General features: G+C 51.5%; 9 protein-coding genes across 9 annotated transcripts; 4 read left to right on the forward strand and 5 right to left on the reverse strand.

The window, feature by feature from the left end:
- Positions 1-1,341: 1,341 nt before the first annotated feature.
- Positions 1,342-1,835, reverse strand: N7489_004294 (uncharacterized protein; the record flags this gene model as incomplete). Its single annotated transcript, XM_056710046.1, is given in 2 exon segments — positions 1,342-1,516; positions 1,531-1,835. The coding sequence occupies 2 exon segments, from the start codon at positions 1,833-1,835 to the stop codon at positions 1,342-1,344; spliced, it is 480 nt and encodes a 159-aa protein (XP_056568467.1).
- A 2,171-nt stretch (positions 1,836-4,006) lies between these two features.
- N7489_004295 (putative Patatin family phospholipase) lies at positions 4,007-6,502 on the reverse strand (the record flags this gene model as incomplete). The annotated part of the gene is made up of 3 exons (XM_056710047.1): positions 4,007-5,252; positions 5,301-6,145; positions 6,224-6,502. The coding sequence occupies 3 exons, from the start codon at positions 6,500-6,502 to the stop codon at positions 4,007-4,009; spliced, it is 2,370 nt and encodes a 789-aa protein (XP_056568468.1).
- A 708-nt stretch (positions 6,503-7,210) lies between these two features.
- N7489_004296 (uncharacterized protein) lies at positions 7,211-8,286 on the reverse strand (the record flags this gene model as incomplete). Its single annotated transcript, XM_056710048.1, has 2 exons — positions 7,211-7,976; positions 8,039-8,286. The coding sequence occupies 2 exons, from the start codon at positions 8,284-8,286 to the stop codon at positions 7,211-7,213; spliced, it is 1,014 nt and encodes a 337-aa protein (XP_056568469.1).
- Positions 8,287-8,639: 353 nt separating this feature from the next.
- N7489_004297 (uncharacterized protein) lies at positions 8,640-10,022 on the reverse strand (the record flags this gene model as incomplete). Its single annotated transcript, XM_056710049.1, has 1 exon — positions 8,640-10,022. The coding sequence occupies one exon, from the start codon at positions 10,020-10,022 to the stop codon at positions 8,640-8,642; it is 1,383 nt and encodes a 460-aa protein (XP_056568470.1).
- A 498-nt stretch (positions 10,023-10,520) lies between these two features.
- On the forward strand, positions 10,521-14,245 carry N7489_004298 (proteasome regulatory particle base subunit RPN2; the record flags this gene model as incomplete). The annotated part of the gene is made up of 6 exons (XM_056710050.1): positions 10,521-10,704; positions 10,811-10,980; positions 11,048-11,571; positions 11,637-13,494; positions 13,524-13,876; positions 13,928-14,245. The coding sequence occupies exons 1-6, from the start codon at positions 10,565-10,567 to the stop codon at positions 14,243-14,245; spliced, it is 3,363 nt and encodes a 1,120-aa protein (XP_056568471.1). The 5' UTR covers positions 10,521-10,564.
- Positions 14,246-15,097: 852 nt separating this feature from the next.
- On the forward strand, positions 15,098-16,954 carry N7489_004299 (putative acyl-CoA dehydrogenase; the record flags this gene model as incomplete). The annotated part of the gene is made up of 4 exons (XM_056710051.1): positions 15,098-15,212; positions 15,278-15,289; positions 15,351-15,628; positions 15,719-16,954. 4 exons carry the CDS (start codon positions 15,098-15,100, stop codon positions 16,952-16,954), a joined length of 1,641 nt encoding a protein of 546 aa, XP_056568472.1.
- Positions 16,955-18,677: 1,723 nt separating this feature from the next.
- On the forward strand, positions 18,678-21,965 carry spt5 (transcription elongation factor spt5; the record flags this gene model as incomplete). Its single annotated transcript, XM_056710052.1, has 6 exons — positions 18,678-18,779; positions 18,842-19,030; positions 19,089-20,628; positions 20,670-21,135; positions 21,189-21,364; positions 21,415-21,965. 6 exons carry the CDS (start codon positions 18,678-18,680, stop codon positions 21,963-21,965), a joined length of 3,024 nt encoding a protein of 1,007 aa, XP_056568473.1.
- Positions 21,966-22,210: 245 nt separating this feature from the next.
- Positions 22,211-24,127, reverse strand: gmdB (general amidase GmdB; the record flags this gene model as incomplete). Its single annotated transcript, XM_056710053.1, has 5 exons — positions 22,211-22,338; positions 22,387-22,474; positions 22,550-23,428; positions 23,487-23,762; positions 23,825-24,127. The coding sequence occupies 5 exons, from the start codon at positions 24,125-24,127 to the stop codon at positions 22,211-22,213; spliced, it is 1,674 nt and encodes a 557-aa protein (XP_056568474.1).
- A 1,378-nt stretch (positions 24,128-25,505) lies between these two features.
- Positions 25,506-27,093, forward strand: N7489_004302 (NAD(P)/FAD-dependent oxidoreductase; the record flags this gene model as incomplete). The annotated part of the gene is made up of 2 exons (XM_056710054.1): positions 25,506-26,129; positions 26,188-27,093. 2 exons carry the CDS (start codon positions 25,506-25,508, stop codon positions 27,091-27,093), a joined length of 1,530 nt encoding a protein of 509 aa, XP_056568475.1.
- Between the last annotated feature and the right edge of the window lie 297 nt (positions 27,094-27,390).

Raw genomic sequence — 27,390 nt, forward strand, 5'->3', positions numbered from 1 at the left:
TCGTTTCCCTCCAACGACATACTCAGACTCAATGCCTAGGCTAGTCTACGGTTTCGGGACTGAGTCAAATCCGCTCGCGGTGATCATGGTCCGTCGAGAGGCTATAGCGCGTTGACGATATCTGGACGGGCAATCTTTGGCAATCTACCTCCGGGGGCGTCTGAAGCACATGGTGTGATTACATGTACACTCGGGACCGGGAGTTTACTACAAATCATATTCGGAGTCGAGTTGGATGGATTATTTAGGAGACTATAATTGGCATGGTCCTTACTATGACGTGTGGAGTTTCGAGACGAGCCTGGTCATAATAGGAGTGCAGAGTTCTTCAGGTCACTGGAAACCAGAGTTAACAGAATACTATATGATCTACAAGAATGAAATTTGAGCTATGTATGTCCCATCCTGTGTTAGGTCGCTTTGAGGCTCTTGCATTTCGTATGCAGGAACCCGCGTGCCCCACTTTAACCCTAATCCCAGATGTCACCCGTGGATAACTCTTATCAAGTTTCTTCTTAGGCTCGGGACAATCAGAATATTCACGAATGAGATCGTGACAAGCCAGTGAGGTCAAAAAGAAATAAATAAACAAATAATGATTGAGACCGGGAACGAACGACAGACCAGGCCTACGTCAAAAGAGCAAAAATGAGATAATGCCCTTGGGCGTTAGCTAATTCCAGGTAGACTAACGCCGAAGGGCATGTACTATAGGGAGCTGATGCTAACTTTAGGGAAACGAAATGTGCAGAGAATAGTAAAGGTACATACTCCAGAAAGGTCTCTGTCAAGTCAATGATGTTGTCTTGTATAGCGTACGGAGTACGTATGATGCTAATTAGCCCCAAGGAGATACGCTCATCGTCCTCTGATATAGAATGAGTCCCGTGATTGAAACCTCCAGTCACTTTGAAACCAGTGTTTTCACACTGAAAGGCGATCTACAGATACCATAATCATGATCTGCACTAATACCTATGGTTCAAACGAGTGTGTATTCCAATATGGAAGCATAAATTCAAATGTCGAACCCGACAAAAGAGCCTGCGTGTAATTCATAAATAATAAATCGTCTCGCAGACCCAAATCTAACAAAAGAAAAACATTCCAATCCAATCTATCCCATGACCCGTAACCCATATATCCTGTATAATATACAGTACTGGGCACTTGAATCAATCAATCCCAATACATCAAACCCTCACCTCCACTGTACATATGTACAAAGCGCGGAGGCTGTCTTGCGTGCGACATCAACATCAATTCATATCACAGGCCCAAGACTAGATCCAGTGATGGCAAGGAGCCGCTCAGCCGCTCGGCCACTCAGCCGCTCAGTATTTACTGAGGGGCGGGCGAGGGGAAGGGCAGGTTGGTGGGGAAACCAGTGGGGAAGGCAGTCAGGAGACCGGAAGGGATGGAGAAGGGGAGGTCGGTGGGGAAGTCGCGCTTCGAGAAGTCGAAGCCGCTGGCGACACCGGAGGGGGTGGGAGTCGGCAGGCTGCTAGGAGGGCCGCTAGGAGTTGGGACGCTGCTGGGAGGTCCGTGGGGGGAAGGCCCTCGTGACCGAGTCCCAGTCCCCACTGGCGCTTGCCGAAGGGGAGACCTGTGGGCGCGGGGAAGCCGCTGGGGAAGCCAGAGGGAGTGCCGCTGGGAGTGCTGCTGGGGGTAGCGCTGGAGGTGTGGCTGTGGGGACCAGCGAAAGGAGGAGGACCCTGCTCACCGGCGTGAGGAGGGGGACCCTGAGGCAGGTCGGTGACGAAAGGAGGAGGGCCCTGGGGCAGGGCGAGGGCACAGCCCATCATTCCCATAGCAGCGATGGCGGTGAACTTCATTGTGACTGGTGTGGATTAATTGTAAGATATCGAAGTAAAAAACGCAGAAATTTGGGCGAGAATCAGACTTGGATATATGGGTGGTATATCAAAGACAGATTTTATAGTTCAGGAAAAAGTTTCGGAGGGCGTAGGGCGGGTTTATAAGGTTACCGATTTATCAACCTTGTTGATCTGTGAGGTCCAAGGCCGAAGTGGATTCCGGGATCGCGCCATGACTTCAGAATTGTTTGTTGCCCCCTCAGAGGCTGGGCTGGCCGGACTACGATACCTCACAGCGGTACGGAGTAGATACGAGTGTGTCGATCTCAACTCGAGGGACCTTCGGGTCGTCAGGGACCAGGTACGAACCACCCGTGGATAGGCAGAAGCACATGGGCTGGGGCTGAGTTATTTTCCACGAAGCCTTCGCTGGCCAGCCAACGCGTCAAAAAAAGGCAAAAAGTGGTTCCGGTACGTTTCGACAAGGCAACTATCTACGGCACGGTTGGGCTACAGACGCCACAGCCAGGTACCAAACAATAGTGCGACGATCATCTTCCGCGTGCAGAATAGCACAAAAAGCAAATCGATGATTGTCGGGATGGTCTGACCGTATCAAATGCTTCCCTTCGGCTCGTTCGTACCTGATGGGCTCAGAGCGTGGTACGGCCGAGATGCTATTCTCACTCGGTTTTAGTTAGAGCAACTGTTGCAAGTTGCCCCTTTTTTGAGGCCGCGGGACCTCATCTCCGACATGACATGCTCATCCCTCCTTTTTCCGCCGTCATCACACTTTGCCTGTAACCGAGTGGCTGGCCACTCGTTTCATGTGTATGGATTTTGCCACATCATGCGTCTCAGAAAGTCTGATGCGGATTACACAGCCTGTGTCAGGATGTGCTGGTTGTCCTTGTCCACGGACGAGGGTGGATGCCAGGTGACTGAAAAAGCCTGGCAGAGCCACTGATTGATAAGTGAGGGCCAATGGTTACCGACTGATCGGCGAGGTGGAACGCTTTTGTTCCAATTTCTGAGTTGGGGGTATTTAGGCTGATTTGGGATCAGCAATGGAGACGCGGTCAAACCGACTCAATGAGAAAAGTCTCCAAGATTGAACTGTGATGTGTCCCACTGAAATATGGAGAGCATCTGTTTCTGGTATAAAAGTTCGAGAACATTGATACAGGCCTCAATTTACTGCGTAGGAGACTGGGATATGCCTGGAACATGGCCGAGTCGTCGTCAGCCCCTTGTGAATTGGGGTCTGGCCCACAGTGGAACCCCGTGACATACAACATAGTCGGGAATTGGACACTTCGACTTTTCCCTTAAAACACTTGCAATGTACGGAGTAGACATCACGATAAAATATGTGCCTGTTTCGTAGTTAGTTTTATCATATCGATATTATTGTACTCCGTACTTGTCAATTGATGGCATGGACACAGAAAACGCGCGTATTCCATAACCCAATGGTGACTGCCGATTGTTTCCTGATATCGATTTGCCTCCGACCTCCACAAGCTTCTTTCTAGTTGGCTGTACAACGGCGCCAAGCATTCATTTGTGGCTGTTAAGCTCACTCAGCGGCAACTCCTCGGGACCTGGGGGAAACAGTTCAGGGCTATTAGCGCTGACGGTGGAGCCTCGTATTAATCCTTCAATGTATGTTATAAGGAGTACAGAGTAGATACGGCGTAGAACAATATATCCTTAAGTAACTTAAGATATGCCGAGTCGCTTGAAAGTCTAAAGCCGAACTCCCTTCCATCTGGGGATTCAACGCCCCACGGCGTATACGTGGAAACTTTCCCCGCTATATACAGAAAACCGCCATATGCATGCCATGTGTTGTAGATAGCAAAAGCAAAAGGAACGAAAGAAAAACCTGCTTATCCAGCAGATCTGATATACCGAAAACCGAAACCCAAAGAGTAACAGCCAAAAGGCGGTCTAGTATGAGGATGTCAAACAACCCCTTCATGATGCCAGCAATCCGCAGACAGTAATAGAAGAAGAGACGGAATATAACTGAGCCAAAGAGATGTCAGGGATGCTTCGGCGGCAGGTGTACAAAATCACCGAGTTGATAAGTATCAAAATTCTGTCCGAGTGTCCTACATCGTACGATGTTGTACGGGACCACGAAATCAGTTTTTATTTTTCAGGCGAGCTTAATCGCATATTCTTCAGTGCCGCTGTTTCCGCGTCAGTGAGTCAGGCGAGCTCGGATAGATTGTTGGTGTTGGGGTCATGCTGAGCAGATGGCGAGACGAAGGTGGTACGGTCATGGAGAAATCGCGACCCGACGGCGCATAAGCCTGCTTTGGGGAACTGCGACGAGCTGTAACGGAAGGGGTATAGGCCGCGCCAGAAGAGAATGAGGATCGTCGGGACCGGATGGGGCTATGGGGTCCGTGGCTCCTATGTGCTCCACCAAATGAGGACGAGTCCGAAGACGCTCGGTGCCCTGCTAGTTTGGGACGAAGCGTGTATGATCGTTCGAGCTCGTCGTCGCTGCTTGAGCCGATGTCGAATATTCCTCCGTTGGTGAAGGATACTGACGACATACGGCGGTGGGTCCTCGCTTGGGTTGACATGAGGATTGAGTCGCTCGACCGCGAGACTGGAGGGTTCTCCAGTGAAACGGTGCTTCGTGCCTTTCTCAGTTCCCCGGCTGGCTGATGCCGCGCTTGCTCGGCCGAGTGCCTCTTTTCCAACTCATGGCTGTGGGATCCTCTTCGTCTGTCGCGATAACGTCCCCTTCCACTATTGTCTGCCGAGTCGATCGAGTGACGACTACGGGCTGGCATACGTAGATCAACCTGGCTCGGACTGAAGGCTACCCGGGCCCGCATATTTCGAATGGCATTATCGAGTGCCAGTTCAATGGCACAGTGGTTTCGGATACGGCTTAGTCTTGGCCATGTCGCTCGCTCGCCACTCAGGCATGCTGAAAGCATGAACTCGGTTGTTGGGTTCTCTAGGAGCCGTGGGAAGTTGGAGGAAATGAGTTCCGGGTATATGTTGATGTCTCCATGATATTTCTGGTTCACAATGGAGGCAAACTTTGTCATTGATGTTGGGAAGACTCCAAGTTCCGAGAGGACGTTCATCCGATGCAGAACTTCGTCTTTGGCAAGGTGTGTCATCGTGTTCATCCACCGAGGTATGAATGAAGGGCCGTCGTTAATCTCATTCTGTGGGCCTGTTTCCTTTGGAAGGAATGGCACAACATGGGGGTTCACCTGCGACACAATGAAATGATTCACGTTAAACATCTCCGATAACCGTGTCATAGGCAGATCTCCATCAACGGAGCCATCAATATACTGCTTGTGAAGATCGTTCCACGGGACCGGTTCCCCCGTCAACGGATCTTTAGCCATCAACGTGAATGGCCTGAAGACGAAGGGAACAGAGCATGATACCGCCCTTGAGATAAGTTAGGAATGTGTTGAAAGGGTGAAAAAGGGAACTTACACAGCAGACCATATCAAGACATTCGGCGCGGAGATATAATTTAACAGCCGTGGAAGCTCATACATGCCAGCACTCGACACACAGATGTTCAGGATTCTGCGGGTGCGGTTATATGCTTCCTGGAATGTCATATCTCCCAGCCAGTTCCTGATAGTCTTTGCCAAGTGGGATATATCAAGAAATGATCCAAACTTCAAAAAACGAGCCATCTTCTGTAGGATATTTTCCTCTTGGCCCTTCTCATTGAAGACGTCAAAATCGCCATGTACGTAAGTATCCAAAAGCCCCGGCAGCTCGTCGTCGGTGCGCGTGCAAAAAACCGCGCACACAATGCTACCAGCAGATGCACCCGAGATAATTCGAGGGATCATATTTGCCTCATAGAGGGCCTTGAGAACTCCGATATGGGTCATTCCAAAAGTGGCACCACCAGAGAAGAGGAGCGCACTGCGACCAAATGCCTGTCGAGCTGCCAGCAGCTGGTCCAGGATGTACTTCAGCTCGAGCCCATCGCAGCGATCATGCACCGACAGGTCCACCAGGGTGGCGATGGTCTCCAGAGCCGTAGTAATATACCTGTCAATCAAATCCTTGGTGCCGATATGCGAATGGCGATAGAGGGAGGCATTGCTCATGCGGGCCAGGTCCCGACTCAGCGCAGTACGCACCAAAAACAGCATCCGGCTCACATCACAGCTGATACGAGCATCTTCCAACTGTCGCAAGCGATCTTGTACCAAACGAGGATCGTATTCGGTGCACTCGAAAGTCTGCTTCCAGGCATTGTTGTTCTCTAGTTCATCCAGTTCACTGGCGCAACTCCGCCACTCCTCGTACGACACAGCCTGCATGCAGCCTAACAGTTAGAAAGGGGTAACTCTGCATATGCGATCGCCTGCTCCAGGTACACTGCATGTTCTTACCTTCTTTATTTTCATGTATAGGATTTGTTTGCGGTCCTCGATGTCCGCCCTTTGTTTCCGTTGTTCCTTGGAGAGACCATCACGGTAGGTATGCAGAGTGTCACCGGCCCAATTCCACGAATCTTTCACGAGTGATGATACAGCTGGGATGGAGACCGTTTTCCGGAGCGACCGTGGAGGTGAGGGTTGAGATAAAGGGTGTTCTTGGGGGTGTTTGCGCCCATGCTGGCACTGAGCTATTGTGGGGTCGCCCAACACCGACATGGCAGGCCTGTGCATTGGGGAAGCAAGCCATCCAGCCGGGGTCTGAAACGCGGAGATCTGTTAACTGGTTAATAAGACTAATATGATATAAAAAAAGAAAGAAGTAAATGAGTGGTAAAAGTAGAGATCCCACAGATTCAAGTCAAGTTTGGCGGTGACCTAATAGACGTCACGAGGGCCAATGGTAGCCAGTTTCTTCAGGCCCTTGGGCTGACCATTCTCCCTTTGTATGACTGCACTATCACTCTATTGTTCTATTATTCCACCTGGGCAGAAGATATTGGATTTATAATATTTTAGTTTATTTTTGTCCCTGTGGCGGATAATATCAGAAGACTATCAGAAGACTTGATATTTTCCCCATGATTTCAACCCCACGGTCATGTACCCCATCCCGGACCTGGGGAAGCATATAATATTTGCGTACACTGAGAGATACCTTATGTTTTCTCGGAGTTCCTCAATCTCTTTACAATAGTAATGCCACAAATTTTCTTTTTTCCTTTTTGTCTTGCGACCATTGGAATACGGTGTTCCAAAATAATTGGGCATCAACCCCACGGAGCCTACCGGTGGCTTCTTCACATGCCTTTTGCATGTGAGTCCTCCAGGAGTGATTCTTGCCTTCCTATGTCATCCTTCCAGGTTGTGTCGCTACATTACATGCATACATGGGGAGTATTGAATATGATTGGACAGCCAAATAACTAAAAGCAGAAGATTTCATATCTGACAGAGCCACTCCTTCAGCGCATGTCTTGCCTGCACTTCGACCCCGTTCTCGCGCCAGAAGTGGCCCGCGCTGTCAATCATCCGAAACTGGAACTGACTGCATGGCATGTGCACCATCTCATCTGACCACTTCCGCAGTTTCTCAGCAGATGTAAAGTTATCCTGGTCCCCAAACAGGGCCAGGGTATGGTGCGTGCTTTGCTGGTCTGCTGGACGCGGGCAGGGGATGTGCGGTCCTTTAGGGGTCTCCGTTTTCACGTTCAGCGATAAGGTCGAAAACACCGTTAGGAATTGGCTAATCGGGGGTAATAGCGGGCACACGAGGAGATAGGAGATGGATGTTGTCAATGCACGGAGGTCTGGGGCGTCGGCCAGACTGTGACTCACTCGAAGTTGCTCCAGGGACGATGCGACTATACGTTTTGCTATGCTCCTAATCTCGTGTATTGGTGTTGCTTTGTTTGTAGAGGTTGTCGCTCGAGCGGATTGGAAAAGGTCGAGCATAGTATCCAGGGTCGGTGCATGTGAGGCAATCAAAGACCCATATGAATAGCCACCAAGGATAAGGCGGATATCAGGGCTACTTTTGGCTCCGTCTGTGGCTTTACGAGGCTTTGAGGAGTCTACTTGCTCACTCGGGGCCAACGCGAGCTTGAGGAAGTGCAGATATTGCAACATGAATCCGTAGAACGAAACATAATCACCAAGCTCGGGCTTTGCAGTCCAGCTTGTGCGTCCTTCGGAGCCGCCAGCTCCACTGTATATCATTCGTTAGCAACTTGATGGTCATGGCGGACTGTTAGCAATGGATGATTATACCGAAAGTTGAAGGTCCCCACTGTGCAGCCGGCTTGTAGAAGTTCGCTCCCAATGAAACTGACGACTGGATCATCGTAGCATCCTCCCAGAGTTGCGTATGGATGTGCGACGATAGCACCGCGGCTGGGCCACGTTGTTGCTGATTCTATATTTTGGAGCGCGGGCGGGAGATAAATGCGACATTCGAGCTTGTTGCCATCGTAAATAGATGGGAGGTAAAAAGAGAAGCTTGCTGATGGAAGATCCATGGCCGGGTCTAATTCATTTCATATTTCTTTGTTTTGAAATGCATCGCTTACAGTTCGCTGTTGTTATAGGAAGAGGTCGAAGGTGCGGCAGGTTTCGGTGGTCCGCCCACCCCAATAATTCGCAGGGCCAACCATCGGGCACAACCTGAACATCGCCTCCAGAGTCAAGTGTGGGTAGCTATTTAGCGAGAGATATATCGATCAAATTTACACGATAGAACAACAATAGATTTCAGATATGTTTATCTAGCGAAAATATGATATTACCGCTTGGCTGGAAGATGTCATGAAGACCATGCAGAGGTGGATTATCATTCATTTAAAAACATATGTACTATATATTAAAGGCCTGATCAGGTCAGCCATGACGGATCTGGTTCATCATCATCTTCCGATCTGGCATCAGAATTATGGGGATCTGCATCCTTGAGCAGATCGGCTGGAGGTTCAGGGTCGTCATTTTCCAGCTGACCCGCATGAGTGTCCTCATGTCCCTCCTTCAAGCCGTGTTCTATCGGAGGAGACTCTTTGGGAGAAGTAGAATCCAAGGGTGCATCCTCCTCATGCACCGGCAGGCCGAAGGCGGGAAGAAGCAAGCCCCTTGCTTCCCGCAGGGCCTCTAGCTCGGCTGCAATGCAGCAAACTAATAGCTTCCAGCCCTTATTTTCGGCGAGCTCCAAATGTGATTCGATCCGGTGAATGGTTCTCTCCAAGTCATCCAAAATACTCTTCACGAGTCCGTCTTTGTAACCTGTCGGTGTGGATCCTTCTGACTCGGTCGTTGATGTGGTCATTTCAACATAATGCCGCATGTTGGCTTGTAAGCGCTTCTCAAAGCCGGTGACGTCGGACACCGCTTGTTTCCATACTCCGCCTCCTTCTTCCAGTGCCAGTATTTCCGCATCCACTTTCTGTTGCCTACTGCGCAGACTGGCTTGTTCGGTGTTCCAATGCTCCTGGGCCATGTCGAGTGTGCGACGTTTGGGGTTCAAAGAGTGAAAGGTGGATTCGCCTGAGATTTGCGGTAACGGTTGGATTGGAGGGTCACGGAGATAGTTTCGGATGTCGGAGTCGAGTAAAGACAAAGATTCAGTATAAGATGAAAGTTTGGCATCGACCGAGTTGTTAACGTCTGATATTTCCTTCACAAGATGTCGATGTTTAGCTTTCATCTCATACAGCCTGGTCTCCAATTCATGAATGTCAGTCTCGAGGTTCTGAGCCTCTTCTTCTAGTTGCTTTGAACGTCGGCTCTCCTCATCTCCATGTATAGTAGTAATAGCGTCTTCTAGACCATTTCGTCTCGAGAGGAAGCTTTGGATATCATGCAGCGCATTGTCCCTTTCGTTTGTCTGAGAAATGAGAATCTCTCGTTCTTCTTCTCGCAACTTCAGTAGATCATATATTGATTGAAATATGCCCTCCCGGGCAGCCCGAAGCCCAATTTTCTTGGGCGCGGGCTGCCTAGTGGGCACCGTGGAAAGGGACTGTGATTGACTTGCATTAGATGACAATGCTGGAGTCAAAGTCCCCGTTGAGATATCATCTGCTTGAGGCGCGGCGAGAACAGAGAGAAGGCCTTCGCTTTGAGCATCGATCAGGACCTGGAGATTGCGCTGTATGTGTTTTGTCTGACGCTCAACATATAAAAGAGGGTCATGGTGGTACATAGAAGCTCCAGCCGGTACTGGTGGCAGCTTCTTACCACGAAAGGATTGTTGAAGAAGCGTCGACATGATAGGGAAACGAAGCGTGGATGGCCAGTTCCAACCAGAGGAAGAGTTGAAGCTTCGTCGCGGCAGTCCTGGGTGGGAAGAGTATTTAGTATTTTCAAACCAAGATTAATTAACTCTTGAAATCATCACGCGATCAGAAAGAAGGAGCATTCGCCAAGTGACGGTGACCTGTTTACCGCGGACTGGGGCCGCTCGCAGCTGACTGGGCGCCATCCACGTGATCTTTCATGTACAGTCAGCTCCGCTCAGGCGTTGACGTTGCTCTCGCGCCAGCAAAGCTTCTGACAACTGCTCCCAGCTTCCATTTGTACGTGCACTTCATCCATTTCGTCTCTTTCATTTAATCAACTTTTGTCTTTCTTGCCATATTGTCATCATTCGGGGTGACTCATCCTCCCTTGACACCTTGTTCTGCGCTGGGGCTGATTCGCTGGTTCAAGCTCTCTCCCGATTGACGTTGCTTCATCACAACAGCAACAGAACACTTATCATTTGTTAAATTCCGTCCAGCGAATCGTGACGCGAATCGTTTCTCAATAAAGATGGTCGGACTCATATCGGCCGCCGGTTTGGTTGGCTTCCTCTCCGAGCCTGACCCAGAGCTCAAGGTCTTTGCTTTGAAAACATTAGATTCTCAGATCGATCATCTCTGGACAGAGGTTGTAAACGCTGTCCCTGAAATGTGAGTCCCTTTTGACTAGGCTTGTGAGAATGAGCTTCATCTCGATTGTTGCGTCATTTCTCCCGAGTCCGACCGGCTTCTAGGCCTCTGCTGACTATCCACCTAGTGAGGCTCTCTACGAAGATGAATCATTTCCGGAACGCGGCCTTGCGGCACTAGTCGCATCAAAGGTATATTATCACCTGCAGGAATATAACGAGAGCATGGTTCTTGCTCTAGGCGCTGGGAAGCTGTTCAAGTTGGAAAACGGCGGCGAATATGAGGAGACCATTATCGGTATGTTGAAGAAGATCAGCACCATTGGCTCTCTCTGATACTGATACTAACGTGTTTCTTCATGTAGCGAAATGCGTCGATACCTTCGTCTCTCTATCTGCCGCCCAACGGCCTGCTGCGGGTGACCAACCAGCGAATTTGAACACTGCATTCCCAGCATCGGGCGACGGTGCAAGCAGCACATCCGCCAGCCTCACTTCTCCTATCACACCTTTCTCCAAATCCGCACTGCCCTCGAAATCGTTGCTTTCTCGCGCGGAGGTTCCCGGCGTGGACGCCGCACACCCTGGTGGCGATGACACTACCGTTCAGCACGAGGAGAGCTCTCTTGTCTTGAAGCGCGGTGTCCAGGGTCAATTGCAGGCTGTCATTGAGCGACTGTTTGAAGCATGCTTCCGACAAAAGCGATACCGTCAAGTCATTGGAATCGCCATCGAGGCAAAGAGTCTGGATGTGCTCCGTATGGCCATCCTCCGTGCCAGTAGCGACGAGAAGCAGGAGGAGGGCGACTCCCGTGGCAGCGAGGAGCTCATGGAATATGTTTTGGATATCTGCATGGGCATTGTCCAAGAACGAGCCTTCCGCAGCGAGGTTCGTGTTTCCAAATATTCCTACACAAGTCCCCCGAGTCGGCTAACCATGGCTTAACTTTCTAGATCCTTAAACTAATTTTGGAACTTCTTAATGAAATCCCGGCACCCGACTTCTTCTCGATCGCCAAGTGCGTTGTCTATCTTAATGAACACTCGATGGCCTCTGCTATTCTTCGTCAGCTGGTTGAGAAGGGAGATGCGCGATCCCTCGCCGTTGCCTATCAAATTTCCTTCGACCTTTACGACAATAGCACCCAAGAGTTCCTCCAGAAGGTTCGACAAGAGATTGCTGAGCTTGTTCCCGAAGACGAGACGGAGAAAGAGAACAATGACGAGAACAACGAGCCAAGAGAGTCTGACGCATTACTCGAAGACCAGGGAAGCTCCTCCCGATCCTCGGGTAAACGTTCAGATCTACCAGATGATGCGGTGACTGCATTCAAGAACATTCTCTTGATTCTCGATGGAATCAAGACCATCCAGTTGAATCTGGAATTCTTATACCGGAACAACAAGGCCGACATCGCAATTCTGAACAAGGTTCGTGACAGCCTTGAGGCTCGCAATTCTATCTTCCACACTGCGGTGACACTTTCAAACGCCTTCATGCATGCGGGAACCACTCACGACAAGTTCTTCCGTGACAACCTAGAGTGGCTCGGCAAGGCCGTGAATTGGTCCAAGTTCACAGCCACTGCTGCGTTGGGCTGTATCCACCGCGGCAACCTCAGCCAGGGTCAAAAGCTTCTGCAGCCCTACCTGCCCCGCGAGCACATCGCCGGAGTTGGAGGCTCAGGATCTGTATACAGCCAGGGTGGCTCCCTTTACGCCTTCGGTCTCATCTACGCGAACCACGGTGGTATGGCGGTCGACATCATTCGCGACCACTTTAAGAAGGCCACGGAGGAGGTTGTTCAGCATGGTGGTGCCCTTGGTCTCGGTGTTGCAGGCATGGCGACAGGGGACGAAGGCATTTACGAAGACCTGCGGAGTGTCCTTTACACTGATTCTGCTCTAAATGGTGAGGCCGTCGGTCTCGCCATGGGTCTCATCATGCTTGGCACCGGCAATATGAAGGCTCTCGAGGATATGATCCAGTACGCACACGACACGCAGCACGAAAAGATTGTTCGTGGTCTGGCCATGGGTATGGCTTTGATCATGTTCGGACGCCAGGAAGCTGCCGACGAGCTCATCAACGGTCTTCTCGGTGACCCCGACCCAACTCTGCGCTACGGTGGTATTATGACCATTGCCCTGGCTTACTGTGGCACCGGCAGCAACAAGGCAGTCCGCAAGCTCCTGCACGTCGCTGTCAGTGATGTGAACGACGATGTTCGCCGAGTTGCAGTGCTCAGCTTGGGATTCATCTTGTTCCGCAAGCACCAGAGTGTTCCTCGCATGGTCGAGCTGCTTTCTGAATCATACAACCCTCACGTCCGATACGGTGCCGCCATGGCGCTCGGTATCTCCTGCGCCGGTACTGGCTTGGACGAAGCCATCGACCTCCTCGAGCCTATGCTTAAGGACTCCACCGACTTTGTTCGTCAGGGTGCTTTGATCTCTCTTGCCATGGTTCTCGTCCAGCAGAACGAGGCCATGAACCCCCGTGTTACCAGCCTCCGCAAGGCCATGATGAAGATGCTTGGTGACCGTCACGAGGACGCTATGGCTAAGTTCGGTTGTGCCATTGCTCTCGGTATCATTGATGCTGGTGGCCGGAACTGCACTATCAGCTTGCAGACGCAGACGGGTAACCTCAACATGCCCGGTATCGTCGGTGTTGCGGTTTTCGTGCAGTACTGGTACTGGTTCCCTCTCACACACTTCTTGTCGCTTAGCTTCACCCCAACATCCGTGATCGGTGTCGACCAGAAGCTCGAAGTCCCACACTTCAAGTTCCACAGCAACACCCGCCCTAGTCTCTTTGACTACCCCCTGAGCAACAAGTGAAGGCCGAGGAGGCCCCAGAGAAGGTGAAGACTGCTGTTCTTTCTACCACTGCCCAGGCAAAGCGTCGCGCGCAGCGTCGGGAGAAGCAAGCACGCCGTGAGAGCATGGATATTGACCAAGCGCCTACCACACCCAAGGCTGCTGATCAGCTGGACGCAATGGAGACAGACGAAGCCCCTAAGGAGGAGGGAGAAGAAGGCAAGGAGACAGAGAAGGGTGCTGCAGAGGTACAGAAGAAGAAAGCAGAGCGGGAGAAGGTTGGGTACGAGCTGGACAACCTGTCAAGGGTACTTCCAGCCCAGCTCAAGTACCTCACTTTCCCCGACCCCCGGTACGAGCCGGTTAAGAGGGTATGTTCATTTCTGTTCGTCCCAATGAATTCAATGCTAACAAAATTGCAGCCCACTGGCGGTGTTGTCGTCGTTTTGGACAAGCAGCCCGATGAGCCTCGCGAGGTAATTGAATTGAAGGCTAGCAAAGAGGCTCGCCAAGCACCTCCTGCGACCGAGACCCTCCAAGACCGCCTGCAGGCTGCCATCGGAACCGCTGCTTTGCAGACTCCTCAACGGGCTGATGCTCGGGCTGCTCTATCCGCTGCTACCTCAGGTGCTGCGGCTGGTGCCGGTGTTCTGACGGCTGTGGATGAGGACGAAGAAGGCGTGGAGGACGCACCTGTCCCCGACGAGTTCTCCTACGAGTCAGATGGTGAAGAGCAGTAGATGTTGTTGCGGCATAGAATCTTGATGCTGGATGTATTACTAGACTAATCAGGCTGTCTACGCCGACGTGATCTATTTGGAGGGCTAGTATAGCTTTCCGTCACTGTGATTGATATGGAAATTCCTATGTTACTTTTAAATTGCCCCTTCATTCTTGTGTACTCTATACACTTGGTCAGAAGGACCACAGTAGGGTCGCCATGATTTGAACATGCCGGTTAGGCCGGCTTGCAATGGGTTTCGGGAGTAGAACTTGCACATGCCAGAGGTACTAGTTCGCAGCCACGAACCAGACTTAATTGTACAAAGTACCTATTATTGTAGATATATATAAGTGTTACATTGAGTATATATAGCTACATCGAGATATATTGTCAGAATCATAGCGACATAATCCAATTGCAAACCGGCCGATACTCATCTTCACATGTTCACATGCCACGGGGCCGACGTCGTTGCTGACTCAGGAATCTACTGCACTGGGCAGCGCAGGGCTGTTATGCCTCGGCATTTCCATTATGACGCAGCACGAGCCAATAAACTGTCTGTCAACGGCGATGACCGAAATGATCAACAACCAATGACTGCTACAAAGTAAGGTCCCAAGGTCTGCTTTGTGTGGGAGCATGTGAACTGGTATCATGCTCCGAGGCCCCTTTTGGTGCATCTTCATGTCCAGACTTGGAATATCGCCCGAACTTAGCGGAAATTGTTTCTTGCCCCATACATATATTCCCCAGCTTCCCCGGACTTGAAATTTTCTTCTTTCTCCCAACTATTCCTTGACCTCGATATAAATCTTGTTGTACGCCTTTTCCCCTTCATCCCTCACTCTCCTCCGCCGTCGCCACCATGGCAAAGACATTTAGCAAAGAGGACGTCGCCTCCCATAGCAAGGGTGACAGTCCCTGGATTATCATTGACGAAGATGTCTACGATGTTTCCAAGTTTCAAGAAGAGCACCCTGGTAAGCGAAGTCATGCGTGCAGATAAGCATGGGGATCACATGTTAACACTTTTTTTTTTGAACAGGCGGAAAGAAGAGTACGCTGACCCGAGAGCATCCGTTACGCCCGATAAATCCATATTAACAGGTTGTATCTAGTTCTCCAGCGAGTTGCCGGAAAGGATGCTTCAAAACAGTTCTGGAAGTACCACAACGAGGGCATTTTGAAGAAATACAAGGGTCAGCTGCAGATCGGTTCGTTGGATACGAAGAAGGCGGCACCGGCGCCACCTACCCCAGCGCCAGCCCCGAAAAAGGCTGCCCCCGAGCCGAAGTCCACCGCCTCTTCGTCTTCCGTGACACCACCTGCCACCGGAGCGCCCCAAGACCCTTATGGAGAGTTGATCCCCTTCGCCGATCCCTCATGGTACCAAGGTGTAAGTTCTGATAAGCTTTTGCTTTTCTTATCTGCCATAGATCTGCGGGACTTGCGGTTGCACAGAGGCTAATCTATATGTCGTTCATAGTATGCATCCCCCTACTTTAATGAGTCCCACGCTGCACTGCGAGACGAGGTTCGCCAATGGGTCGAGTCCGAGATCGAGCCATATGTGACCGAATGGGACGAGGCCAAGGAAGTGCCCGCTCACATTTACAAACAGATGGGAGAGCGAGGCTACCTAGCCGGCCTGCTGGGTGTCCACTTCCCCGAGAAGCACACCCCGCACCGCGTGAAGTCTGTGTCACCAGACCGGTGGGATTTGTTCCACGAGATGCTGCTGACCGACGAGCTATCGCGTGCCGGCAGCGGTGGTCTGGTGTGGAGTCTGATTGGTGGCTACGGAATTGGCTGTCCGCCATTGGTCAAGTTCGGCAAGAAGCCGCTGGTTGACCGAATCCTGCCGGGTATCTTGGCCGGCGACAAGCGTATCTGCCTCGCCATCACCGAGCCCGATGCGGGTAGTGACGTCGCAAACTTGGGTTGCGAGGCTAAGCTCACCGAGGACGGCAAGCATTACATCGTCAATGGCGAGAAGAAGTGGATCACCAACGGTATTTACTCCGATTACTTCACGACCGCTGTGCGCACCGGCAAGGACGGCATGAACGGTCTCAGCGTGCTGCTCATCGAGCGCGAAGCCGGCGGCGTCAGCACCCGCCGCATGGACTGCCAGGGTGTGTGGTCCAGCGGCACGACCTACGTCACCTTTGAGGATGTCAAGGTGCCTGTGGAGAACCTAATCGGCAAGGAAAACCAGGGCTTCAAGGTTATCATGACCAACTTCAACCACGAGCGCATCGGCATCGTGATTCAGTGCGTGCGCTTCTCCCGTGTCTGCTACGAGGAGTCTATGAAATACGCGCACAAGCGCAAGACCTTCGGCAAGCGCCTCATTGACCACCCAGTTATTCGCATGAAACTCGCCCATATGGCACGCCAGATCGAGGCCACCTACAACTGGCTCGAGAACATCATCTTCCAGTGCCAGTCCATGGAGGATACCGAGGCTATGCTGAAGCTTGGCGGTGCCATCGCTGGATTGAAGGCGCAGTCTACGCAATGCTTCGAGTTCTGCGCTCGCGAGGCTAGTCAGATCTTCGGTGGTTTGAGTTACAGTCGCGGCGGCCAGGGAGGTAAGATCGAGAGACTGTACCGTGATGTGCGTGCCTATGCTATTCCCGGTGGCAGTGAGGAGATTATGCTCGATCTAAGTATGCGCCAGAGTTTGCGTGTCCACGGCATGTTTGGCATGAAGCTATAAAGCTTTTTTTTTTGGGGTGTTTTCGACTGCGACGGTAGACCATACCCATTTTGATTCATTTTCTTTTGCTGCTTTTGACTAGATATCCTCTCGTCTGTGACGACTTCTCTTTTTTGCTACGATCTGCCTTGTACGATAACATCACATTGGCCTTTTTGTACATTTCGCGATTTACGGTGGACATCGCCGCCTTTTTGGATATTTGCTGCATATAACTGATTCTGATTCATAAATCAACTCTCGGTGTCTCCATAGTTTGCGGTATTCGCTGGCCATTGCGTTGGTAAGAACATTTGAAGAACCATTAATTACGACCGACAACGAAAAGCAAGATTCAAAGAATCCACCAAAGAAAAGGGAAATGGCTCAGCAGGAGCTTGAAGTCTCCATGTCCCGAAATCCCTTGTTTGTTCAGACGAGCCAACTATGCTTGGGCCTAAGTTTCCATGTTCAGCACCGGACTTCTTTCGATCTCACTCTTTTATTCTCATCTTTGATGGGATTCGAGCTGTCAAGGGTTTCCAAGATTGTATTGGTCGATTATTCTGAATTATCGTGATATGATCAGAAGGAGCCAAGCTGTGAAAGAGCTCAGCAGATGGGTCAACTGCGCTCCCTCACTTCAGCCAAAACTGAAGCGCTGAATAACAGACTGGAATTTGGGATTCCTGGGGGCTGTGTGAACAGCGACATTGGCACATTCAGTGCTGTTCGATTGTCAAGATGGACTTTATTTTGAAAGACTTAAGTTCGGATGTCCGGGATGATTCTAAGTAGGTCGAAGAGGGCCAAGGTATCAAATATCCGAGTATACTCGAAGCCAAGCAATACAACGACTGATTTTGATCACTGACCCGACTGTTTTGGATGTATATGTATTTGTGATCCTTCATGGCTTTTTTCCTTTCCTTTCCTTTTCTTTTTTCGCCCTCTCTGTGTCCAAACGCAAGAATATTTATTGATCGGGGCATTCGTTCGCAGTGGTATAATTGTAAGGACATTATAGTTTGTCCTGATCCCAAGTAAACCTACATGAGCTTGTATGCCTGACAAGGCTTGGATTTGGGTTCCTCTGTTGATTCTCAGAGAGTATTGATGTATGTTCTCTCTACTCTTTAGCTCGAAGGGCAAAGGTGAGAAACGCCAGGCTCAAAGGCCAAGTACGGCGCGCCACAACGACCACTTACGCAAGGATTATGCCTCTGGGCAACTCGACCTCCTCCCACACTTTAGTTCTCATTTGTCCTTTCTCAAATTATCCCTTAGCAGAGCTATAATCTGCGCCTGCGTTGTGTTGTTGTTATTTCATCTTCTAACAAATCTGAGATCTCTTCCGGTCCGTGTTCTTTGTAGGCGGTCGCGGAACTCGGTGATTGCCCGCAGAGCTCGACTGTCTGCGGTGCTCCCTCTTAACTTTCCATTCGCTTTTCTCCCGTCTGGATCAGCTTCATTTGACCTGACGCTACTTGGAACTGACCATTCATCGGAAATACCCGGGCAGTTCGCATCCTGTTAGCTACGCCTTGTGCCCCAACCCGCAAGTTGTAGCGCGGTTTCCTTGGATACGGTCCGTCTTGCTTCTCGCATTTATCTTTGTCTGTCCAGTTGCTGATCCTCCTTGTGATTGGTAGAGATATCACTACATCTTAAGTCCAAATTACGACGTGCCGAAGGTGGCGCGACCAGATCATTGCAATAGCGCGTTAAGGCACTACCTGTCAAAATGTCAAACTTTCTCAACCAAGACTTCGGGTCCGAGGACGACGAGGATGACTTCAACCCTGCTCCCCAAGAAGAGTCTGATGCCGAGGAGCCCAGAGCTAAGGTCGGTCCAGAGACTCCTGTCAAACCTCGATGAACAAACACTAACGGATGAGCGTGGAACAGCCAACCAAGAAAGAAGACTCAGGTGGCGATGGCGCTGATGTGGAGGATGATGTGAAGTACCCTCGCGAAACAGATGCAAATGAGGATGATGACGCCAAGGATGTCGAAAATGACGAAGAGATCGAGAATGAAGTGGACGAAGACGAGGAGGATGAGGAGGACGAAGACGAAGACGAGGAAGAGGATGTGGTATGTTCTCCGTGGGACCTGGTAATGCATAGTTGTTAACGCATGGTTTCTCTTTTAGGCTCGTCCACAAAAGCGAGTGAAGCGCGTTGCCAATCCTTTCATCGAAGACGAGGCTGGTGTCGATGAGGAGGAGGACGAGGCCGATGATGAGGAAGATGAGCTCGCCGAATATGGCATGGAAACACACCCGGATGATCTTGATGCGCTACCACAAGGCACCGAAACAGACGACCGCCGCCATCGACAGCTGGATCGCCAGCGCGAGATCGACGCCAGCATGGACGCAGAGAAGCAAGCCCAGATGCTCAAGGAACGATATGGACGCAACCGTGCTGCCGCAACAGATTCCCTTGTAATCCCGAAGCGACTCCTACTTCCTAGTGTGGAAGACCCCAGCATTTGGGGTGGGCGCTGCAAGCCTGGCAAGGAGAAGGAGGTCGTATATTCCATCCAGAAACGGATCGAAGAGCGTCCACCTGGCTCCCGCAACCCCATTCGAATTATCTCGGCTTTTGAGCGCGGAAACATTATGCAGGGCTGGTTCTACTGTGAAGCGCGCAGGCAGGCCGATGTCACCGAAGGCTTGGACGGCATCAACTTCTACTACCCATCCCAGAAGCTGACCCTCGTTCCAGTGAAGGAGATGCCAGATCTTCTTCGCGTCCACAAATCGGAAGAGCTTTTGCCCGGTGGCTGGATTCGCATCAAGCGTGGCAAATACATGGGCGATTTGGCCCAGATTGAGGAGGTCGAAACGAACGGATTGAATGTTACTGTGAGACTTGTTCCTCGACTGGACTATGGCCTGAATGACGATGCTTTTGGCGCCCCTGCTGCCGATGCTAAGCGCAAACGCGGTGCTGTGAACACCGTCCGCCCTCCCCAGCGTTTATTCAGTGAGACAGAGGCGAAAAAGAAGCACGCAAAATATCTCTCGTCTACTTCTGGTCTAGGCGGGAAATCATGGAACTACTTGAACGAGAACTACGTGGATGGGTTCCTCATCAAGGATATGCGTGTCCAGCACTTGAATGCCAAAAATGTTAACCCCCGGCTAGAGGAGGTTACAATGTTTGCGCGTGGAGGAGAAGATGGAACTGCCAATTTGGATCTGGCATCGCTGGCCGAGACCCTGAAGAACTCCACCGCTGAAGAGTCATACCAACCGGGTGATCCAGTGGAGGTTTACCGGGGTGAACAGCAGGGTCTTATTGGTCGCACAGTGTCAACTCGAGGTGACATTGTTTCATTGCAAGTCACCGAGGGCGAGCTCGCCGGCCAGACAATTGACGCGCCTGTTCGGACTCTCCGTAAACGATTTAGGGAAGGTGATCACGTCAAGGTTATCGGCGGCAGTCGATACCAGAATGAACTGGGCATGGTCGTGCAGGTCAAGGATGACACCGTCACTCTGCTCAGTGATATGAGTATGCAGGAGATCACAATTTTCAGCAAGGATCTTCGACTATCTGCTGAGATGGCTGCCGATGGACAACTTGGCATCTATGATGTTCACGATCTCGTCCAGCTTGATGCTGCCACTGTTGCTTGTGTCATTAAAGTGGACCGGGAGTCCCTGCGTGTGGTGGACCAGAATGGTTCTATCCGCAACATTCTTCCTACGCAAATCGCAAACAAGATTACCCCCGTCGCGATGCCGTGGCTACTGATCGCAATGGCGCAGAGATTCGAAGCGGTGATACCGTTCGCGAGGTCTACGGAGAGCAGCGCAGTGGAGTAATCCGCCATATCCACCGTTCGTTCCTTTTCTTGCATAATAAGGCCCAAGCCGAGAACGCGGGTATCTCTGTGGTGCGGACAACGAATGTCGTTACCGTGTCAGCAAGAGGTGGTCGGCCCACTGGACCCGATCTCACCAAGATGAACCCTGCCCTGGCGATGCAAACCCCTGGAGGTGGTGCTGCAATGCCACCTCCTCGTCGCGGCCGCGATCACCTTATCGGAAAGACTGTGACTATCCGCAAGGGTCGTTATAAGGGTCTCGTCGGTATTGTCCGCGACGCCGACGATAACTCCGCTCAAGTTGAACTCTACACATCTAACAAGCCCGTACACGTTCCGCGTGACATTCTGACACCTAAAGAGTATGTTCTTCCCCTACTTTGTTTGATGCACGGCCTTTCTAACTTTTCCGTAGTCCTGTTTCCAAACAGCCCCTCTCCATGGGCCGTGGACGAGGAGGAGGTGGCCCTGGAGGGCGAACTCCATACACTTCAGGCGGTCCTGGGAGAGATGGTTGGGCCGGTGGCAGAACTCCGATCGCCGCCGCCGATTCGTCCAGAACCCCCGCTTGGAACAGCGCTTCTGCGAGAAGTAAGTACACTACTCTTATGAAGTTGACAAAAATGCTAATCATAACATAGCTCCTGCTTGGGGTGGCTTGAGTGGCAGCCGTACACCGGCCTGGAAGAACGATGGCTCCCGTACCGCAAACCCCTACGAAGGGAACCGTACCGCATATGGAGGAGTTGGCAGCCGAACCCCGTCCTGGACCTCGGGATCCAAGACACCGTACGACTCAAGCTCCGGTTTCGATGCCTTCGCCTCTGGATCCCGCACTCCCGGCTGGAACGCGGGTGCAAACACAGGCAGTCGCACTCCCGGCTGGAACAGCATGGCTGCCGGCAGAGACCAGCGTGATTTCGACGATGCCCCGACTCCTGGTGGAAACTACTCCGCCCCCACACCCGGCGCATACGCTGCTCCGACCCCTGGCGCACCAACTCCTGGCGGGTGGCCCGAAAGTGCGCCCACCCCTGGTGGAGCTTTCAGTGCGCCCACTCCCGGTGGCGCTCCAACCCCTGCGGCGTTCGATGCGCCAACTCCGGCGATGGGTGGAATGGCTGCTACGCCTGGTGCTGGGTACGGTGGTAATGACGGCGGACCACGGTACGATGATAGTCCGAGTCCATAGTTCTTGTTCTGTTTCTCTTTCAAGCCCCAAAACTTTGTCCTTTCACACACCTTTAAGATATCAAACGGGATAGGACCGGTTTCACATATGTATTCTACCTTTCGAATTTACTTTCTTGCAAAACAGCATACGGCGTCAAATGATATTTCCTAGTCACTGAACATGTACGATCCTGAATGGCATACCTGAATACCTGAGCGTAGCGATCCGGCCAACCTTCGGCGTGGACACATACCAACATCCTATTATTCCTTGTCATACACGGCCAATGCCCGGTCAATGATATCTGCCGCCCACAGGCACTTCTCATCTTGGAAGCGTGGCGTGATGATCTGGATAGCACATGGGGCGCCGTCCACCTCATCGGGGTGATCTGGTATCTGTTAGCAATCTATTCGATACAAGAGACAGGCTCACTGACAGTCCGGCTGCATATCACCACCTGTTGCCATAGGCTCGGGGTCGAGCTCTTTGGACGCTCTTCCAAATGGAATAATGCATGCAGGGTACTGGATTGGCAGAAGTTAGTCTATACGCCAAACAGCCAAGGCGAAAACAGCAGAACGAGACAAAAAGATACTTACATCCAACAAGTTCCATATCACAGTGTAAGGAGGCCATCCATATGTATCATGGCCCACGGCTGTATTTTGAGCCCCAGGAGCCAGAATCACATCGAGCTTCTGGTCCACCCATGTCTGCCTCCAGACATCATGAACCCGCTGGCGGGCCACATGCAACGCCTGGATAGTCTCAAATGGTCCTAGTCCTTGCTGGACAGGGTACGGGCCAGAGAACATCGGCTCTGCAGCTTTAGCAACCGAAGTCACAGCGGGCTCGCCACTAGCCGCAAGATGATCCTTGTGCGGGCCATAGACAAAATACTGGAAGGCAAGACGCGACGCATATGCCACACTCTGTGCTTCATCGTCACCATTGACGCGGACGATACGATGTCCTGCTCGCGCCAACGCCTCAACCGCCCGATCCAGAGCCCTCTTTACAGGCGGGTGGAGCGGGAAATGCTCATCTTCAGCAAGCACGCCGATAGTCAAGCTTTCGCTGGCGTCGCTACCCGACGGGATATTTTGCCACGGGACCGCGACGGCACTAGAGTCATACTTCCACGCCTGGCCGTCGGCGACGACAGAACTCATCAGCAGCTTGAGATCGGCGATACTATGTGCCAGCGGACCAGCGGTTGGAACAAGGGTTGGGATCCCTTCATCGACGCCGGAGATCTGTCCGCCGAAGGGGATACGGTTGGTTGTTGGCTTGAAGCCGTACACGCCACAGCATAGCGCGGGGATGCGAATCGAACCGGCGATGTCGGTCCCCACGCCCAGAATCGAGCCGCGGAATGCTACCAGTGCGCCCTCGCCGCCGCTGGATCCGCCCGCTGTTAGGGTTGTGTTGTGTGGATTGCGGGTGCGGCCGAAGATGTTATTCTCCGAGTCTGCTGTCTGGGTGGTTGTTAGCTTCACGCCCTGGGCATATCTACGAGCCATTCGGTATTTTTACCATCATTGTCTGTGGGATGTTGGTCTTCACGTATAACACCGCGCCAAGCTGCAGTAGCATATTCACTAGTGCTGAGTTCGTCTTCGCGGGTTCGTTCTCGAGAAATGCGACATATCCTATTGTTGTTTGCACACCATCGACACAGAAACTGTCTTTTATGCTGATCGGTAGACCATGGAGGGGTCCAATGGGCTTTCCTTCCCGCTGGAGGTACTCATCCAAGTGTTTAGCACGCTCCAGTGCCTGGGGAAAGAATGTCTCCGTGAGACATGAGGTCTATACAAAACATGTATTAAGGTTATTGCTCTTTTGTGCTGTCAGGGATATGTTGTACTCACAACCTGCTGCGCAATAGCGGCCCTCTTACAAAACGCTGTTGTAACAGCCAGTGAACTGACCTGCCCCGACGCTAACTTGACCAATAACTGATTCGCGGTATAGTTTTCCGTCAGGTCCAATTCGACCTCAGAGAGTAGACCACTGCGACGAGGAATATCAATATCTAGTAGACGGGGGTTTTCGTCTGCGAGCACCAGTTGGTCTGAGCTCAGAAGCCAGTCTCGGGGGATCTTCTGCTCGCATTCATGGTGTTTGGCAGCAACGAGGTCTTGCCAGTTGCTCGGGGGTGCTTTGGATGCCATTTGGGGATGGGATAAATGTGGTTTTACGTTGGTGACCGTCCTCCTCTTTATGTAGAATTTATGTCCTTTTCTTGCTCGGAACAGCGGAACTTGTCTACTAGAAGATGTGGAAACTTCCGCTTTGCCCACTTGTCTTAACTCCCCACTTGGGCTTGGTGATCAAGTGTGTGTCGACCCGCCGTTTTGGGATAGCTTGGAGTCGGAAGGAATCCGCGATAGCACTTGGGGTGTAGAGTGAAACGTAGTTGAATAAGTTGAATACTAACGTCACTTCATTGTCATTACTTTTGTTCTTGCAGGGTATCCCTGTCATATACTGGAAAATAAAGTCCTGGTGTGAATGGCGGCTATGGTAACTTCCAACTAGTTAACCGGCAATGCAACCCCTCTATCTGCCGTGGTTATCCAACCCCTCTCCATCCTCAACTTTACCTAGGTAGTTTATCGATTATATTGACCTGGTTACCACATTTTTGAACTTGTTACCCCATGGAAACCGGTCAGGTAGTCCATATCGTTCTAGATCACCACCCTCTCACAGCAGACAACGTCGAGACACATACACACAAACACCGGTTGTACGGACCAGGCCTAGCCCCAATGCAAAATATACTAGAAGAACCCCACCGCTTCCTAAGACCCCATTTCTGGCCGAAACAATGTGAGGATTATTTTTGATGGGCTTGGCATACCTTGTTCCTGGAATGCCGCGGTACAAGCCGTGGGCGCAAACGTAGAGTGGGGGTCTATCGGATGTACAGACGGTAGCTAACTATAGGGCATTTAGATAATGGAGGGTGAGGCAGTGAGATGATAAGCTTGGGAAAAATCGAACACGTGAACAAGAAAAAGAACAGGGATCCTTCACGTGTGCTCCCTTCACTACCGTTGCATAGTCTGCCTATGATCCTTATGGCCAAATGGCCCTTCAGGTGTGTTCTAAAAATCCCCGCAATCTCTAAATCCCAAACAGGAAGGTGGACCCGCACGTTATCTCTGAACTCTATCGGATGGGGCATATGCAGGTGTCCAGGTGGTATCCACGGAAATGAAAACCTTTGAATAAGATGAGCTTGTAGTCAACCTTGAAACTTCCAAGGTTGCTATAGGTAAGTCCAACAGGCCACTTCTGATTCGAGATCTGATATTGCGCCTGACTACTTCAGCCTCGTGTTTATATTTCAGTTCAGTTCAGTTTAGTTTTATTTATTTTTCGCTCTCACGTATCTACAAGACCTCGCGTAAGACTCGAAGTGTTTTATCATCTACTACTCTTGCCCCTTACTACTTATACTCCACCACACACCTCTCTTCTTTGACTTCCTTTCAACCAAACCAACATTCTACCCTGCACTGTGGCTCTGACATTTCAACGACAATGCCCTTTGCTACAGATATCCTAACTGACCCTTCGGTCTCAGCCTCTGCTAGACAGCAAGCTCTCAATCGCATCCACTCTGACCCCGGTGTTCCCCAGAGTTCGACGACCTCCTCGTTCTGGACCCTGGGACCACACAACTTCAGCCAGGGAGTTGCAAAGCCTCTGCCCAAAGAAGCCGATGTTGTTATCATCGGCTCTGGTATTACCGGATCAGCTATTGCACGAACCTTGCTCCAGAACCGCGTTTCAAAGCCCTCTTCTACCTCCCATCCATCCGTGGTCATGCTTGAGGCTCGCACAGTCTGCAGCGGTGCAACGGGCCGCAATGGCGGTCACATCCTGGAGACAGCCGACGAGTACGCCGAGTTCGCCGATATCTTTGGCGTGGACGCCGCGCGTAAGCTTATCCGCTTCCGATTGGCACATCTGAAGGAGGTGCTCGCCGTCGCAGAGGAGCTTGGCATCACTACAGAGACGCAAGCACGCAAGGTCCAGTTCCTGAGCGTTTACTTCGGCGATGAGGCTTGGAAGGCAGCGTTGGAGCGGATGCACCGTTTCAAGGAGGGGATGCCGGAGGAAGCTGCTGAATGGACGTCTTACGAGGGAGATGCTATCCCGAGGGTACGGTGATATCCTATCGTTACCACCCAAAGCGCGGATTTTTTAATATTCTTTCTAGGAGTTCCGTTTGACACGTGCCCGCGGCGTCATAACCGGCCCTGCAGGCGCCCTTTGGCCTTACAAATTCGTCACCGGCGTCCTCAAACGTCTCCTTGCAGACTTCCCGGATGACTTCCGGGTCGAGGAAAACACCGCCGTGACCGCTATCCACGACGCCACTTCCTCCAACGGCCCAAGATACAAGGCCGAGACAAACAGAGGCACTATCACCGCCCGACACGTTATCCACTGCACCAATGCCCATGTCAGCCACCTGGTACCCGGCTTCCGGGGCCGGATCTTCCCCGTGCGCGGGCAGATGTCAGCACAAACCCCTGGCGACAGGTTCCCCAACCAAGGAGCGCATCATTCCTGGCTCTTCAACTACGACCGCGGGTTCGACTACATGACCCAGCTGCCCGGCGGACAGATGATGCTCGGCGGGGGCTTTGCGCAGAGCGAAGCCGGCGGTCTAGCAGACCTGGGTATCGCAACGGACTCTGATCTTAGTCTTTACATTGATATCCACTTGTCTGGGGCTTTGCGTGCCATCTTCGGAGCCAAAGACTGGGGCTGCGTGCAAGGTGACCCGGTGCAGGCGATGTGGACTGGTAATATGGCGTTCAGCTCGGATGGATTCCCCTGGGTAGGACGGTTGCCTGGAGCTGTGACAGGCCGGTCTGAGAATGGGTCTGAAGGAGCTGAGTGGGTTTGTGCTGCGTTCGGTGGGGAGGGAATGGTTCAGGCTTGGCTTGGTGGTAAGGCGATGGCGACTATGTTGCTCGCGCGGGATGCCTCGCTGAGTGAGTCTGTCAGTGCGGATCTTTCGTGGTTCCCTGAGCAGTTGCTGGTGTCGGAGGAGAGGTTTGTTGAGACGGTGTTGCCGAAAGAGGTCGGTGATGACGTTCACAGGGCAAATCTTTAGATTGCTTCTTGGGGTTTTGCATATTAGATTTGCAATTTCTTTTTCAATATTTTGTCTGACGTCTGACCACGCGGTACTCCTTTTCTTAGTCTATCGTCTTTGACAGCTGAACAAAATAAGACATCTAGTTTTATGGAATCTCGCAATTATGTTTTTAGTTCTGTCGTGCATGAGTTAGGGCTAGAGTTTTCCGGCTATCTCCTTTAGATCAGGCTTCCATGTTCTCTCAAGGCTTAACAAGCAATGTGAAACCCATCGCTAACGATCATTGGCGAAGGGAAGTGCCTTGCACCTTGT

The sequence above is a fragment of the Penicillium chrysogenum genome (assembly GCF_028827035.1).
Source record: "Penicillium chrysogenum strain IBT 35668 chromosome Unknown utg000002l_segment0_segment0, whole genome shotgun sequence".
Lineage (NCBI taxonomy): Eukaryota > Fungi > Ascomycota > Eurotiomycetes > Eurotiales > Aspergillaceae > Penicillium > Penicillium chrysogenum.